The 17167-nt window shown below is 37.6% G+C and overlaps 1 protein-coding gene across 1 annotated transcript in view; it reads right to left on the minus strand.

Moving 5' to 3' along the window:
- Positions 1-17167, minus strand: part of FAF1 (Fas associated factor 1) — a 157495-nt gene that overhangs the window by 24680 nt on the left and 115648 nt on the right. The window contains exons 14-15 of the mRNA XM_027894094.1: positions 7737-7873; positions 5163-5251 (exon numbers count right to left, since the gene is read on the minus strand). Coding sequence (XP_027749895.1) covers positions 5163-5251; positions 7737-7873 — 226 coding nt within the window. The remainder of the gene's footprint in view (positions 1-5162; positions 5252-7736; positions 7874-17167) is intronic.

Raw genomic sequence — 17167 nt, forward strand, 5'->3', positions numbered from 1 at the left:
CTCAATGGGAAGCCCGTCGTTTGGGCTGCTATCGTATTACAAATACAAAACTGGAAAATTTAATCAAATAAACTTTGATTACTGTAGTTTAATTAGTTATAACTAGTAATAATTAGTAAATGTGCTAATTGGATTTTTGAGGGGTTAAATCCCAATCTTCCTTAGGTGGTTCTCATCACCATAATGCTTTTGCGCTTCGGAATTTAATGAATTCCATGTATTTATGTTCATAACCTCTTGCTGTGCAAATACTATACACCACGATACACATGACAGTGTTATATGGAACACAAGACTATCCAAGGTGTCTGATTTCTACTGATTTTAATGTGAGCTTCAGTCCCTAGACAGAAATTGCAGGTGTCTCCTGCAGAGATGATGGAAGCGCTTGGGCCACCCCTTTAACTGGAGAGCACAACTGTGGGTAAGGAGTGGAGAAAAGCAACTGATCTGTAGGGGCAAAAGATGAAGAGGCCACAGATTAGGAGAAAACGCATTAGGACTGATCCTCCTGAGCTTCTTTTGTGGCTCTGAGATATATCTTTTGAAGAAGAAAGAGAGGTGTTGGAAGGTAAAACTGTTAAAATATCACATATATATGAAAAAAAAAGAAAAGAAAAAAATTCTTTATATTTGAGAGCAGTGAGGTAGAAAAGGAGGAAAAGATGTGGTGATACCAAGCTTCTTACTGCACAGTTATGAAAAAAACACTTGGTCAGTAAAGCCCAAAAGTACTGTGGCAGAGAAAAGAGGGTGAATTTATATTGCTGGTTTGGAATTTTGGTTTTCTTTCACATGTTTTTTAAACCTCCACCCAGATATTGGTCAGGAAGGAACTATCTTTTCTTCATGATGTAGCAGTATTGAGGAAGATGAGATGGCATTTAAGAACAGAGAGCAAAGATGGTGACTCTGCAGGTCTACATTTTTCTACAGCTTATCTTCAGTCAGAGTCTGTTTATAAAAGTCTTTCCAGTTTCAAAATTCTTAAGTGCCTCTCTTTTACACTAAAGACCAGTGCGTCAGCAGACGTAGTTTATACTGAATTGAAGGTTTTAATAGGTATTTGCAAAAATAAGGTCTCTGAAGTAACTGTGGGTATTACAATTCCACCTTGAAGTCTAATCCGAGAGCAGGAGCGCTAGTGTTGCATAACGACAAAAACAAACTCGATGAGAGACCTACTGTTACTTAAATGTGGACAAGTTGGACCAGCCGTGTAACAGTCAATGCTTCTACAGTAATAAATGTTGACAGCAAAAATAAAAAGAATGCACTACTGAGGCATCATCAAATGAGCCCTGTCATTACATGGAAACTCCACCCTGTATAAGCTTGTCAAAAAGTGTTACTGTAATCCTTTGAGAAGCCTCCTCCTCAGGCAATGGAGAAAAAATGTTCAGGATCGGCCCAGAACAGGTGTGTTGTGCTGTAACACCAGGATTTAATCTCACGATCTCTTCACATTAATCTCACAAAGGAACTAACTCAGATCTATTCGGGTCCATCACGCCATGCTGAGATGATTATTAACTATCCAATTAAAGTAAGCAAGCTATCAGGGTGTTTAAAAACGGACATTCCAGGGCGTACAATATTTTACAACTATTATTTGTTTTCTTAATCTCAGCAGCAGGCACTGACACTTAAGAGGAACTGATACTCAAGAGGAACTGATACTATGCGCTCTTTTCAAAGTCAGTCCCCGAAAAATCTCAGTTCACACCCTGATCAACAGTGGCAGAGGCTGGTTGTCCCTGCTCTGAGATACTCTCTCCTGCTTACAGGAGAAACCCCTCAGTGATGTTTATTTCCTCTTTCCAAAAACCCCCGGCACCACCACCCGAGCAGTAGCCGAGGTATCAGTGTTTGTAGTGGTGACCAGAGGAGTAAACACAGTTAGAAAAAGAAAATACATCCATCAGGTGCATTAAATAACTGGTGTAGCTACAGAATAACTGCATACACAGCGTGAGGCTGGAATTCGGCCTCCAGACCTGACTGCACTGGGAAGCGTGGGACTGTACCCTGGCCAATTGGCTGATTCCACTAAATTATCCATTGTCCACTTCTTATCAGAAGAGCCACATTAGCACATCACTGTGCCGCTCACCAGATTTTGCTATTTGTAGCTTGTTAGTATGGTAATTTAAGGAGTAAACTTATAAAAACAGACCCTAGACCATGTACCTAAAATGGCATGTCAACAGTGTTGTCCAGAAGAGGCAGTAGGTTTCCAAAATGTCATCTGGTCAACATAGCAACTGCTCATGACTGACCCAGCACCCTGGAGGGGCAGGGAAAAGAGGGTGACAGCAAACGGATCTCCCTTTAAGGAAGCTTGGGGACCAAATGGATCCTGAAATTACACACCACCATACCTCAGGACCAGCGTGTTGGATTACTGTGAACACACACATGCATCTCAATGTTTTTAAGGTATTTCTTTGGAGACTATGTAAGAAAAGGCTTCATCAAATGCAATACGCAAATCTAAAAATTAAATCCAGTTGCTAGTTAAACGATGGTATTTTAGCACTTGATGTTACAGAAACATGCACCATATTTACCCCACTAATATTTTATGAGACTAAAACCAGCACATTTTACCAACACATGGATACAAAAGCACAGGATTGAGCTAAACATACTATTACCACCAGCTGAGGTGACTCACTTTGCTCAGGTGAGGTGAGCAGGTGATGCTGCTCTGAGCATCCTGCCCACACCATCAGTTGATGGTCAGTGACAGAGCTGACTGTAGCCATGGAGCTGATTGTACCTACAGCCAACGTCATGGTGAACACCTGCACCATTAGCTGGCAGTGGGAATAGTCATCCTGTACTGAAATAACCATCAGAGGGCACTGCAAAACACGCTGTGTCAAACAGGATTGTGCAATAGCTGTGTTTGAAACTTTCACGTGCATGCAAGTTAAAAACCCGAACCAGAGGAGTTCAGCTGCATAAACTCACTCATTTATGACTTCATGCTGTTATTTACAAATGTTTCCAGTTCTGTTTCTCTCTCACACACACTTCTGTTTACAGCAACACTGTATAGATGGCTTCTCTTTTTAAAGCACAGAAGAATTTTTTGCTTATCTTCTTGCGGTTTTACGATGACTTATTGTTGCTATTAAGAAAACAGTAACAGAAACCGGACTCTGTATCCTGTTTGCTATTGTAATATTTGGGAAAAAATTGCACCAACTGCAATAACATCTTAAAAAAGAAAAGGTGGTGATGTTTGAACACTTGAAGTTGTCAAGTACAGGGCTTACAAGAAAGCTACATGTTATGTAGCAAACCACAAAAAGGCAGTATTTTGTTTTCAGGCTAAAGCCCTCTATTGAGCACAGACTGCTTGTCAAATACTCCCTCTCTGGAATTATAACTTCATAAAGCGAGGGTTTTTTTTATTTTTAAACTTCCTGCTTCAAAGGCAAAAGTGCCTGAGATCAGCTTTTCAGTGGGCTTGTAACAAATGGAGCCAAGGTGTAAGTAAATATCTTACTTGTGTATAGAACCAATAGTGTCTGGAAACCTGCCCCCAAAGTTTATGAAATTTTCCATTAGTTTTCTGAATGTCAAAGTGTGTTAGGAAAAGCTCCTGTTGGGGAAGAAATGTCACTGGTGCTCTCAGTGACAGAAAAACAAAAGGAGAAGACTACAGAAGATTGATAAAGGTAGGTTTCTGAGAAATGTGAAAAAATTTACTTTCCTTTCTCTTAAACAAGTAGAACACTTGGGGTAAGAAGCCAGGAGAGAAAGAATCCCATCATGGGTCTGGACTGTCACTGCTCTTGGTCATCCAGTGAAGGACTGAGAGCAGTTCAGAACAGGAGCCAGTTCCCTGTTCTGCCATCACGGCCCCAACACTACTGAATCTCCTCCTGCTTTAAGCTTCATTGTCCTTACACCCAGCTGCAAACCCACTTGGTTTCATCCTCTTAGGGCAGGTCTATCACTGTCCCTCCTGCTCCACCTTCCCTCCTAAACACTGGTGTTTCCTACTCTGGCCAACTATTCTGGTGTCTATTCCTCCCTCTGGTCCAATCCTATCACTCCCAGTTTCTTCCCCTGCCCCTTATTTGCTCTTATCTCTCTGCCTTGATATGCTTTTTTTACCCTCAGTTTTCTTCCTTTTTATCAACTTTTATTGTTTTTAGTTCTGAAGCTCTCTTAGAACTCATCTGTGATGTTAATTTTACCTTCTTATTAAAGCATTAAGAAAACTCCCATACACGACATATACCTGTTAAAATGCAATAAAAAATTCAATTATATTGTGCCTTGGATTTTTGTTGTAATCCTCATATTTAAATTTGTGTTCAGTATTAACAAAATTAACGTCAATTTCTTTACCAGTGAATTACAGGTAGCATTAATAAAGAAGAAAAAGTGAATGACAGATACTGTGCAGATATTGTACCTTCCTGTTATAATCAGTAAATCTTGTACTAATGAGATACAAAATTTAAATGTGAAGAATGTGTTTAGTGAATTATTGTCAATCAATGCCTATACAACAGGATAAGAATAATCTTAAATGGCAACACACCTATTATTATAAATTCCTAAGTACTTCATTACTTCAAAATGTCACTCTCAATTTATAGAGTAACAGATAAAGATCTCTCAGCTGTATTCCTCACTGTGTCTACTTCTGTGTAACTGAAACACTGGTTTTGAGAAGCCTTCTCATCACTTATACATTCTGCATCGTTCTGGATGGTGGTTCAGTATTGGTGTACTGGTTAAAGTTGGTTTCAGCCCCCTTTTAAACACACACGTTTAAGATACATTATTTTTGTTTTCTACCTGTGACTTGGAGCTGGTCACTGGGAAAAAATCTGATTGTCGTTTCCTTGTGTGAATATATTAAGCTCTATAACACCACTACAATGTCAACAGTTACTCATGACCAATGCTCAGGAAAAGAAAAGAAGCTGAAAATGTCAACAGTAAAAAAGGAGGAGTTGTTTTGAGAGACCCAAATAAACATGCAAAGGGGATTTAACCTTTTTAATTTCTGATGACGGAAGAGACACTAAAATACATCATAACCAACTCCACTAGCTAAAGAAACATCTGGTTAATTTACATCCCCAGTGATTAGTGGAAGCCAGTAGGTATCTGCAGTAACTTTCAATGCTCACCTCATCCTTTATGTCTTCCTGCTGCTGGGCACTGAAGATCTCCATCGCAGCCATCAGCCTCATCATTAGCTCATCCACTGTTGTGTTACCTAGCAACAAAGGAAGATAGCTGAACTTCATTTCATTAAAGTTATTAAACAAAAAAGAAGTCATTTTAGAATTAATCCGTAAGAAATAGCCAGACTTAAAAAAAAAAAAAAAAAAGAAGACAGAGTAGAAAACGCAAATATCTCAGTAGAATGTTTTCAGCTTGCCTTTTTATTGAAAATTCAAAATTGTTTTTACCACCAAATTGTTTTTACAATCAAATAGAGGCTAAAATTTCAGATGGTGCAAATCTGAACAAATAACTTTTGTGCTTGCATGAAATAACTCTATTTTTTATTTTAATCACTGATATTAAAGGGAATTAATAGATCTGTGATTCCTTGATGTGAAATTAGTTTCACAGGTTCAGAATTCCCAGGTATAATAAGGGAGACTGAAGCAATTGCTTAGGCAGGTAACAAAAGGTAGGATGTTGGCAACAGCATCCAAGTGGATTGGTTTAAAAAAAGGAAAAAACCAGAATACAATGATGGAATGGATGTGTGTGCACACATTTTATTCAGGTATAACTAGTAGTAAAATTTTAAATACTATAACATATTCTCTTCAATGTATTTACTCCTAATAAAATTTGCAAAGCTAATAAAGCAGAAAAGTCATTCATATATATATATCAAGAAACAGAACACATATATAGGAAAATAGATACCTCCTCATATTTTTCTCTCAGTCTTCAATAAAACTGTAAGATTAGTTTAATTTCCTACCAAGATGCTCCTTTGGTTTCTCTTTCTAAACCAAAGACCAGACTACCCATTAGAGCCACTTGTCATAGCAGTAAAGGGTTTTAAATCATGAGAAATGGTCTAAAACTATAAAGTCTTAACATCTGCCTGCCTAAACAGCTGTTGGACCGTAGCAGAACAATACCAACAAGAGCTGGATTTATACTGGTGATGGTGGTCGAAGATTTAAAAAGAATAAACTAACCAGAAGCCACAGTACCACTAAAGAAAACAAAACTGTCCCCATAGTTTCCAACCCCAGTTAAAAAAAAAAAAAAAAATTAAAATCAAAAGCAAACTTAGACAGTCTGCATTTCAATAAACGCCACTGGGACTTAAGTTTCTATATTGTTGTATCTCTTCTGTAAACATGCCTTCTCACCCAGCCCTGAAAGGCCCTCATTGTTCCCACTTCTAACATTTGCTACCTTAGCAGAAAATGTTATCCCACATGCTACAACATGCAGGACTTCAGAGACCACCATTCACTTGGGGGAGTATTGTTAAAAGACACCAGTGCCCCGATTCATGGGAAAATAACAAGCACAGCTTGTCTGATTTTTGTTAAAGGATAAATTTAGAGTAAGGCTACAATAGGTGACGCTTTAGTTTAGTACAAAAGATCGCAGAAAACCTGACTAATCATTAAAACTTAATGAATGCAATTAAATAATTTGGATTATTTCATAAGATAAAGCTGCATTGTATTCTGATTTTGAGTCACCAAGTTGCTAAAACAGTTAAGTCATTTAAGTCAGTGGCACCACTGACTTCAGTGGAATGACAAAGTGCTGGACTGTACTGCAGGGTCAGAAAACCAAGAAAATCTATTTATAAGACTATTTGTATGAAGTAAGTTTAATAAGTGACAGCCATACCATGAATTAGTGTAGTGGTGTACCTTGCACTAAGGAGACAAAATCCCTGCAAAAATTAACCATTTTGTCCACGGGAAAGAGCACTGCAGATTCCTCAAGAAAATTATTAATCCCAGATGCAGAAACAAATGTAAATGAGTAATGCTGTCCACAAAAGGCAGCGTTTCCTGAGGCTGAATCTCCTCAGGAAAATAAGGAGATTATAATAAAGATTCCTGGATATAAGCAATAAATAAATGAGGACACAGTGTCAGGAAGACAAACTTGTGGAGAAAGAAGAAGAAATGAGAGGCAGCCATTGTTTGATGTGTTCTAATTTGAAGAGTTACTGAGAACAGCAGTCAAAGGGCAGCACTGCACATCTAAGTCATCTTGCTGTCAGCAAAAGCAGAGGAATGGTTATGCCAAGAAGAACTGCTCATGTAAGGGAGAAAGCTTCATTTATGTGAGATTACATTGGTAACTTAAATCCTGATCTGATTTGGGGAATCAACAATGCAGGCAGATCTGAAAAAGCAACTATGCAAAAAGTGCAGCCAAAATCTTTCGAAAATCAGGGATTTGCCTCCATGTAAATTTGGAAAGCTAAGTGTAGCTCCTTCTTTAGAAAATTTGGCTTCCACTTTAAAAAACCAAAATCTTTATCTATAATTCTGCTACAGTCATGGCAACTTCAATCTCTAATACCACGTTAAATAATACATTTATGAGTAGTAGATATTTATATCCTGGCAACTGGAAGTGTTGTCTATGCGATAAATTCATATTCTGAACATCTTAAATGAGAAACAATCAGAAAAGATCTCTTGTAACAGTTTCCCTACTCATGTAAGGAATATCTTAATATAAAGTGAGAACTGTACCTTGTATTACATTCAATACTTCATTAGATGATCGTTTTCCCATAATAATAAGGAAAAGTGGAAACTGGTCTGTCTTCTGAGTTCGAATTGTTTGGGCTACAACACTCCCGAAGTGTCTAGTGCACATCGTTAGAAACCTTGGGGAAAAAAAAAATTAGTTAACATTGTAGAGGTGATTTTGAAGTTAAGTTTTAAAAAAAAGTTATGCTAAATGCAGCAGTTTAACTGAGTGTTACTTCTTGTTTACCATCGAAGCTTCTGCATTCAATTCTACAGCTCTTTACCTCTTTTTAGGACAAAATTATTACAATATTTATAAACACGACAGGCTCAGACTGCCTAAATGAAAACAATTAATAATTGCTTGAGATAGTGATTTATTCAATGGACAATTCTATTTCCTCTTACACTACTCTGCAGGCTATAATTCAAAACTACCCCCCAAAATAACCATGCTAAAGCAATTATTACAAACTTCCAAAGAGAAACTAAGTAGAGCTGCAATCTAATAAACATGGTGAAGTATAAAAACAGATTTCATACAAAAGCATAATTTAATAATGAAAGATCAAGAAATCAGTTTTATCAGTCACAGAATTAAAACGCAGTACTTCAGAATTGTATTTTCTTTTGTACTAGTGCCCTGCCAGTGACATACTTAGCAGTGTGGTCTAAAAAACAATAATTCTAAGCTTTTGACCAAAAAAAGCTCTTGGATATTAGCATACAGAAGTCTAACATTAGTATTCTTAACACGATCTTGAATAAATGAAAAAACTGATAAAGCTTTTCTCTTCCATTAAAGGACTGTTTGAAATTAGCATTTCTTTCAAGAGAAAAGGGTAGCTTATGATATGTTTTCAGATCTGATGGTAAAAAGTAAATGTCATAATAATAATGAATTATGAAAGACCAAATGCAAATATAGAATGCTTTAATAAGATCCAATTTAATAAAGTCTGTAAAAATAATGGACTTTTAATAACACGGGTCACAAAAGGCAAAACAGTGGAAATTCTGAGGACTAGCCACTGGTACAGGCTTATTAATTCTTAATTATGTTCATGAAAGGCAACTTAAATCGTGTGTTTTCTTATGCCTTATGATAATATTTTAGGTAACAACTACTCTGAAATGTATGCTCTAACTGAAGAGCAAAGTCCTGTTGTCACATGCATTAGAAGCCAAATCTATTTGAAAAGACAAACTGCATTAAAATGTCAAGTGCTCCGAGTAATTTCTTCTCAAAGATACTGAAAAGATTCAAAATTGTCATTTTTTTAATCACTATATATTGTATCTAATAAAATGCCTAAAAATGTGTACACCTGACGAGTACAGCATTGGGTTTATTGGAGGCACCTCTCAAAGACAATTTCTAGAGTAACTATGGCTGCAGTTGGAGGGAAGGCAATGAGCAAGTGAGTATTTCAAAGCCATAAATGCTACTCCTTAATTCTCTGTCTTCTGCGATTCGGAACAATCACACACAAAGATTAGGTCAAAAAAGCCTCTGTTATACTGGAAACAGCTAGATAAAGACACACCATCAGGTAAGGATAAAATGAAGTGTGTGTAAAGCCTGGACATATAAACTCTTAAGCTAAATAATGTTTTTTTACATTTTCTTTTCAAGTTGGGAACAGGTAGTGAAATCTTGGCCTCACAGAAGTCAAGGGTGACCTTCCATGACAAAATGACCTACAGGAGTTCAAAGTTTCACTCCTGGAAGTAATAAAGACAGTGGACACTGAACTGCATTCCTGAGACTTGTGTATTAAAACTATTTAACAGTCTTCAACACAGCACAGAAGAAAAGCACTCAAGTTTCATGGAAAACCAAAAAATTTAACTGGAGCTGAAAAAGTGATGTGAGAATAATGCTACAAGGGCAAAACTAGAGACTATTATAATACTAGTTGTACTAGTCAAAGATGTTGGTTTGTTAATTTTTTTTAAAATCAATTCTGTATTCAGTCAACCCACAACTCGGTCCCAAAATATGTTTTTGCAGGTATGGGGTTTGTATGCAGAGAATTCTGAATGAAGTCGGTATTTCAGTATGTTAAAAGATTTTTCCCGATAACTTTTTTTTCTGGAAGAAAAAAGTTTTATATGCAGAACTTTTTGCTGACTATAAAGAACCTAACAGGTTTTGACACCTTGGGGTCCTCTTTATAATCCGGTCTGTGAACAGGCTTCAATGCCCTGGCTTCAGAAGATGACATGTGCCAGGTTGCTGTAAGGGCACATGTTTCCCTGCTCGAGTAACAGCAGAACAGATTCCAGATGCCAACATCTCCCCTTAAGGTGGTGGGGGTTTTTTATGGGTGCCACTTCTTACAGCCACTGGTGCCATCCACCCTGCTCTTACCAATAACCTCCCTTCCTCTGCTGCTGCCACAATCTGCTCAGCTCACTCTTATACCCGTGACACGGGCAGCTCATGCCAACTTCAGTGTGAATGCCACGGATTCGCCACCACTGCCACCACAGAGCCTTTTGTCTTTCCTGGGGGAGGAATGAGAAACAACTCATCTTCCCAGCACTTCCAACACTGAATAATTAATGTCCAGACCACAGCACAGGCAGCTGGGATGAGGCTGTTTTGGGGGATGAGTGACCACCTGGTGGTTATCAACAGGTATCTTCAGAGCAGGAGTGCACACGAGAACATCTGCTCACTGGCACCAAAACAGATCCTGCCCTTTGCAACCAAGTAAGACCTCACTTGTCTGTTGAAGTAAAAGGCAGGGAAGCCAACAAAAATGTGGAGGTACAACTACTCTTCACCACAAATCACTCACAGCCCTGCTCTTTGCCAGGTTAGTGGCAAACAGTCTTAACACATCTCTTCATTTTACCAGATAGGTAGGAATTGAGTTTTCATTCATGATTCCCATTCAGTTTTTCGATGCCTTCTAAGAGGTTTGGAGGCTACTTAACAAATGTTGTAATTTTTTTTTCTTTTTCTGCCTTTACTGATTCTGTATTTGCAGACCTTTTTACTGTATTTCACATTCATAACCAAGGCAAAAAACCTCCTCTGTGCTAATATTTACTATTAGAAGAATGGGAGTAGGACCAAAACAACTTGGTGCAATAACCAGTATCTTACTCTGTACATCACTGCCAAGGGATTTTCTCACTTTCATCTGAACAGAAATGTGCCAGATCTTTCAGTGGCATCTCCAGAGTTGCCAAGAGGACTGCCCGTGGAGTCCATCAAAGAGCCAGATGTCCCTCCGGGGAAAACTGTTTTCCACAACACGTTGGATTACTGTGATCTCCAACCAACAGTGGAAATAAAGGAATGCTGCCAGAAAGGGGGGGCATATGGCACCCTACTAGTCCTCTCATTTTAAAATTACAAAAAATATTCAAGGAGGGAGAAGGATGAGAAAGGCAAAAAAAGCATTTTATGAAGAAAAAAAATCTGCTTAAAAATATTCTCCAAAAGCTGCAAGAATAAAGTCCTTGAAGAAAAGTAACAGTTCTGGCAGACAGCATCGTTTCTTTCATGACTCACTATCAATGAAACCAGCAGTTAAAGCTGCAGAACAAACGTAGACACTGACCATGGGCTGACAAATACAGAAACAAACCCTAAAAAAAATTACAAACTTATTTCTTAAATGTAGATTGAACAGGTATTAATTTTTAAACACAGTTCACTTTGCAGTTAAAAGCAGCACACAGGAAAAATTATTCTGGTGCCAGGAAGATGTTAATCTGGGGAGTTGCTGATCCCTGCACTGCATTTACCCCTCCAGGTGAACTTTGAGAGGAGTGCGAGGAGTTATCAGCTCTCAAATGTATGGAAAAATGTATTAAGATAAATATTTTAAAAACGCATAGGATTTTAGATCAAAATTTTTCAGTTTTCTACACCAACAAAAATTAGAGACGTGGTTATTTGTTACAGTCTGACTCATATAAGTTCCTGGAGTTACTTTTAATTTTTATACTGGTAGGAAAACTTTGGAAAAGTTTCCTCCTTAAAATGAGGCCCTTTGGCACGTGGTGTCCTCTATGCTTCTTGCAAAGGATGTTTTAACAGGAAGGCTGCACTGGAGATGTTTTCTGCTTTATCACCTCAGCCTAAAGTCCTCCTCAAAAAGCAGCAGCAGCAGAAAATTTGACAACTTCTTCTAAACATTCTATTCCCTTCCAGTCTGAGCAGGCATTCAGTACACAGCCAGGATGATTTTGGGCCAAAAAAGTGTGATTTATTTATGGCCAGATAATTCACAAAGTTAACCCTACTTGAAGAAACTTTAACACTTCAGAAATGGGTTCAAAAAAATGTAACTTCATTGTTGAACATGGAGAAAACAATTATGAGCATTAAATATGTAAGATTTCTGATTATTTTTAATAATTATTATATACTGTGCAAAGTCAACATGAGACTCATTAAAATGTAAATGTAAAAATAACATTTTTCTATTGGGTATTTACATCTTTAAAATAATAAAAGCTGAGATCCTGAACTGGCATATTAAAATAAGGTTGGTCTCCGGAGTTATTGCCTTACCTACATTGGTAAAGTGGTAACTGTTGACTCAAACACAAGGGGGAATGAGCAACAGATACAAGGCATGTTTTAAAGATGGGTCAAGAGCCAAAATCAAATTAGAAAGGGATGTAATACATGATTTGCTAAGGAATATCCAAGGCTTGCTACAGGTAGATTTAATAATAGCCTGGATAAGAACAGAGTGGGTGTTCAGACACTTTACAGGTGTTAAGTGGGAGAAGCTACAAGCATTATGGAAGTCAGTCAGAGAATTCAGATTAATCTTCACAAATCAAAGAATCATCCTGACAGGTAAAATGCAATTCCAGAAGGTCAGTGTAAGTCTCCTAACTGGAGGAACAATGGCATAAATACACCATAAGGACCAAGCAGCAAGAGAATACAACCAGATCCTTTCTCAAAACAGTCCAACAAGCCTGTCTTGATATCTGTTCAGCCTTCATCTCTTTGGCACAGGACATGACAGAGTTTTATTTCACCTTTTCTGCTCAAGAAGCTTCATTAAATAGGCTGTAGCTTGAGAACAGTAGGACAGAACTTTCTTTGGGAATTGGTTTTATAGCGAGGACTTAAAACATGCTTACAAATGTATCAATTTAATTCCTTTGCTTTAAATAGCACTTTTTTTTTTTACCAGATGACCTTAAAACATTGCTATAGGCATATAAACAGATGCACTGAAAACCTCTCTGATAACATCAGAGAGGCTGCTTTCTATTTATAGTTAAATATTATAGACATCTATATCTTCCTAATCACGACCAGATTAAAATGCCTTCTCTGCTGATTTTTATTTTCCAAATTTGGACATTTTTAGATTACTAACATGAAATTACCTTGAAGCACATAAATATTTAAGCAGGGATAGTTTACCTTTTCTGGTGGATGTATAATAAACAGTTTAACCATCATCTATATACAGCCTGTTTTGTTCTCTATCTAAAGAGACAATCACCTTTTATCCTTTTCCCTTTTTTAGTTCGTTTCAGTGCTATTAGGAAACTACTCACAAGTGCAACCCCGAACAATGCTATGCAGCAATTATGACTAAATGACAAAGAGATGCGAACAATTACTGAGCCCATTTTGAAACCCTACACTAATAAAGTCATTAGATGCTGCCCTTGCCATGAGCCTTCTAAAAGCTTCTGAAGTTACAAGAACACACGGCATTGTTCGTTAGGACAATTGCTGCTGGCAGAATGCAAACCTTGAGTTAAACCATGCTGCAAATTGATCTTGACATTCTGTTAAGACCGCCACTAAAATCAAAAGCAAAGGAGAAAAGGAGAAAATGAGCGGGTGGGATGTAATCATGGAACAGAAGGGTTCCCTCCTCACCTTCTTTCCTCTTCCTCCTCAAAACAAACCATACAGAAAATGACAAACTCTCCTGGTGTTTGAGAACCTTTATTTTTAAAACATTAATTAGACTTTTGACCTGTTTTTATTGACTGGCACTGTATTGCTATTAAAGTAAATTAAATAAAATATTGCAGAATACAATGGAAAAGGTTTTCACACCGTTCTGTGAAACCTGTTAAGGATTTAGTGCCTAAAGAACACGTCCAACAGTTTTGCAAGCCACATATAAAGAATCTGCGGTCACTCCCGATGAGGCAGTGAGAAATTAACTCACCACATCCAGCTCTCAGAGACCCCACACCTGCAATATATTTGCTGAAGGATCAAATGGGATTGGGGAGCTGGAGTAATATGGTCAACTGGTCTTCATCCAGGCATGCATCATTCAGTAGGTTAGTATTAAGGGTCAGCAACTGTGAATATGGCTAATTACTTGATGACGGAAATTGCAGGTGAAGACAACCTGCTGCTCGGAAGAGCTTTAGTGATTTAACTCTTTCCTAAGCTTAGGCAAAGTGAAAAACTATCGTCTGAACATTAAAACTAACAAGTACCTGTCATCAGAGCAGAGAAAAGTTGGCAACGCCTTGAAATCTGGCGCCCAAGGGCAACGATATCAAAAGCTAAAAAGCATCAACAGACATTCGAGTCACTGTCTTACAGTTTTGGCTTTGCTATGCTTGGCAAACACCTTGTATGATGGAAATCTCTTAATATTAAGCATTATCTATGTTTGTAGATGATGTGTGTGCAATGTTAGGTGTAAGGCATGTATAGGTACATATGTATGTGTATATTTTTTACTATGTATCTTTCCTGGACACAAATATCCAGTGGAATACTAAAAGATCTAAAGTAAAAGATGCGCATGTAGCTTTGTGGCTTTTTTCCTCCTCTGATCATGAACAACAAATTATGAGAATATTCTAAACTCAAATATGCTTACTAAAGCCTAAACTAAAGCCCAATCTATAGGAGAGAAAACTTTCAAGTAGGTTCCTTAACAGTATTATAAAAATAAACACCATGTTAGTTTCCTAAATGAAGGCTAATTATTTTATTATATTAATTTGTCCCCTTTTTTATGATTAATGAAAAGATTAATAATCACAGGAGTTACTCAGAGTAACTTCTCCCTTTCCTGCAAACCTTATGTCAGAGGCAACCAAAACTTGTGGAAGCCAAAACAACACCTCCTCTTAACTGTATTAACTAGAGTTCTTATTCATTTTGACAAAGTCACAGTCCTGAGAGGCTGCAGTCTGAAGTTTTTAAAAATCTGATTCCCAAAGTCATAATGCTTATGCTCTTGCAGTCCTGCTAAAGGTACCTGGTATTTGCACAGTGCTTGACTTCTAGTCCTACCTAGGGAACTCTCTTCACCCTGCTGGAATGGGTGTTGAAGATTGAAAGATTCCAGATGAAAAGTGCTTGTGTACGGCAATGCAGGATTCAAAGCACATTCCTATATCAGTATCAGCCAAGAAACACATTAAAAAGGGGGAAAATGACAAGATTTTGGAGCTGGTTTTGTTCTACGGTGTTCAGGATGGACACCCGTTTCATGAGAAAAATGGAAACACCTATTAGGACTAGTTTGGGAATAAAATGACATCTACAGCTCACAACATTTAGAAGACTTCTTTGGCTTATATGAGGAAAGTCTTTATATCTGTTTGAACTTATTCATGCCATGCTACAGTACTGAGAACATGCCTTTTACCTGACATTGAGGTATCCCTATTGACTGCTGTAAATCAAGTGGACCTGATTCCTCTGCCATCCCACCCTGGCTTTTCCTGCTACTTTACAATGCAACTGTAAGAGCACAAATGAGCTGCTCTTGGCCTACACCAGCATGCAGAATGCAGTCCCTTCTGTTGTGGCTGTTGTCTTCTCACCATTCAAATAAAAGCATTTAACTGTATTCATAGGGATACAGAACAGAACGGGCTCCAAGACCACTGTCACTGTGTCACATCATGAAGGGCAGTAGTTCAACAGAGGGACTCACTATTTATTTATGGGAATGCCCACAGTGCACTGGCACTTTCCAAAGGGAGAAGGAAGCATCATGCCCCCTCTGAAGGCATCACAGTCCAAGGAGCAGGATGTGACACTAAACACAACCGAGAAATTATTCTACTTCGAGCCAGCATGCCTTGTTTACCCCTTACTATTTTTTGACCTCACTGTTAATATGACAGTTTCTTTGTTGCTGTTAATAGGAAGCAAAAAAATGAAGGCTTAAAAACCCTATCGTCCAGCACAATCGGTGAGTAGGCTCATTGAGAATAGCTATAATGCCTTAAACAAGCCCTTTATTTTGTGTTTTAAGAAGTGTCATAAGGAGTTAATAGGACACAGCTGTACAGGCTCTTTCTAACAAGCAGCTTCTGTCGCTTTGGTCACCACAGGTGTCTGTGTAACCTGCAAACTCTTATTACTAGTGTATCAAAGTTGTGCTACTTAATAGATTTCTTTAGTAAAACACAACAAAGCAATTACATGGCTGTTGATCGTCAGTCATAAAAAAAACCCTCAAACACAGTTTTTCAAAAGAAACTACACTGCAATTTTTTGTCATTGTAAAATAAAAGAAACTAGAGAATTAAATAGAAGAGCAGACAATAGAACAGCAGGTAGTCAACTGAACTTAGCCACTACAGATGGTTTAGAAATAGTGTTTCCTTCTACACCAACTTGTGGGATAAAAGAAAAGGAGGAGGCTCCTTAACTGCCCATGAATGGCAATACCAAAAGACTTAAGCAACTTCCCAGTCTATGTATTTGGTCCCATGAAAGAACCTAGATGTTTCTTTTTCCTCTCTTACTTGTTTCTCTTTTAGAAAAGTTTTCATCTGTTTTTGCAACTGCTTTTTTTCCACAATTTTTTACTCTTCTCTAGAATAACTAAAACTAGAAACACTGCTGCTGATCCCTCCAATGATAAAATGCAGAAAGTCAAGTGAGGAATTCCCGAGAAACACAAGCATAATTTAAAAAGTGCATTAGAAAAAGAGACTGTTCCGTTCTCCAAGCTCAACTTCAGCAAAGAAATATTAACTATAATTTTCACAGTTAAGAACAGGAATGCATAAATGTTCTATTCTAGTACTCCACAAGAGAAAGAAACATAAATGTATCATTTTAATTGTTCATTAATCACTGGAGTTGTGTAAAGAAGTGGCAACCTTATTCCAGCCCAAATGACTGTTGCATCTTTTGGACAAAAGTTAGAATAACTCTAATTACAATAATATATGCAAGATATTATCCTGGCAAGACATTATCCAGTCATCTTCTGGGTAAATAAAAGTGATGAAATAAGGTCCAAGTTAAAAAAACTAAACAAGTCTGATTTATAAATGTAATAATAAAATCATTATTCTCAGCAGATTATGATCAACTGGTAACTAAGAGAGAGGTCTTAGTATAACAGTGAGAAAATTTGTTGATAACACACAAAAGGTGCAGAAGGAGGTGGAATCTACACTTTTCATATTTTTACTCATCAGTAAGATGA

Source organism: Empidonax traillii, unplaced genomic scaffold (assembly GCF_003031625.1).
Source record: "Empidonax traillii isolate 1590-97213 ecotype Southwest subspecies unplaced genomic scaffold, ASM303162v1 scaffold15:size5535645, whole genome shotgun sequence".
Classification (NCBI taxonomy): Eukaryota; Metazoa; Chordata; class Aves; order Passeriformes; family Tyrannidae; genus Empidonax; species Empidonax traillii.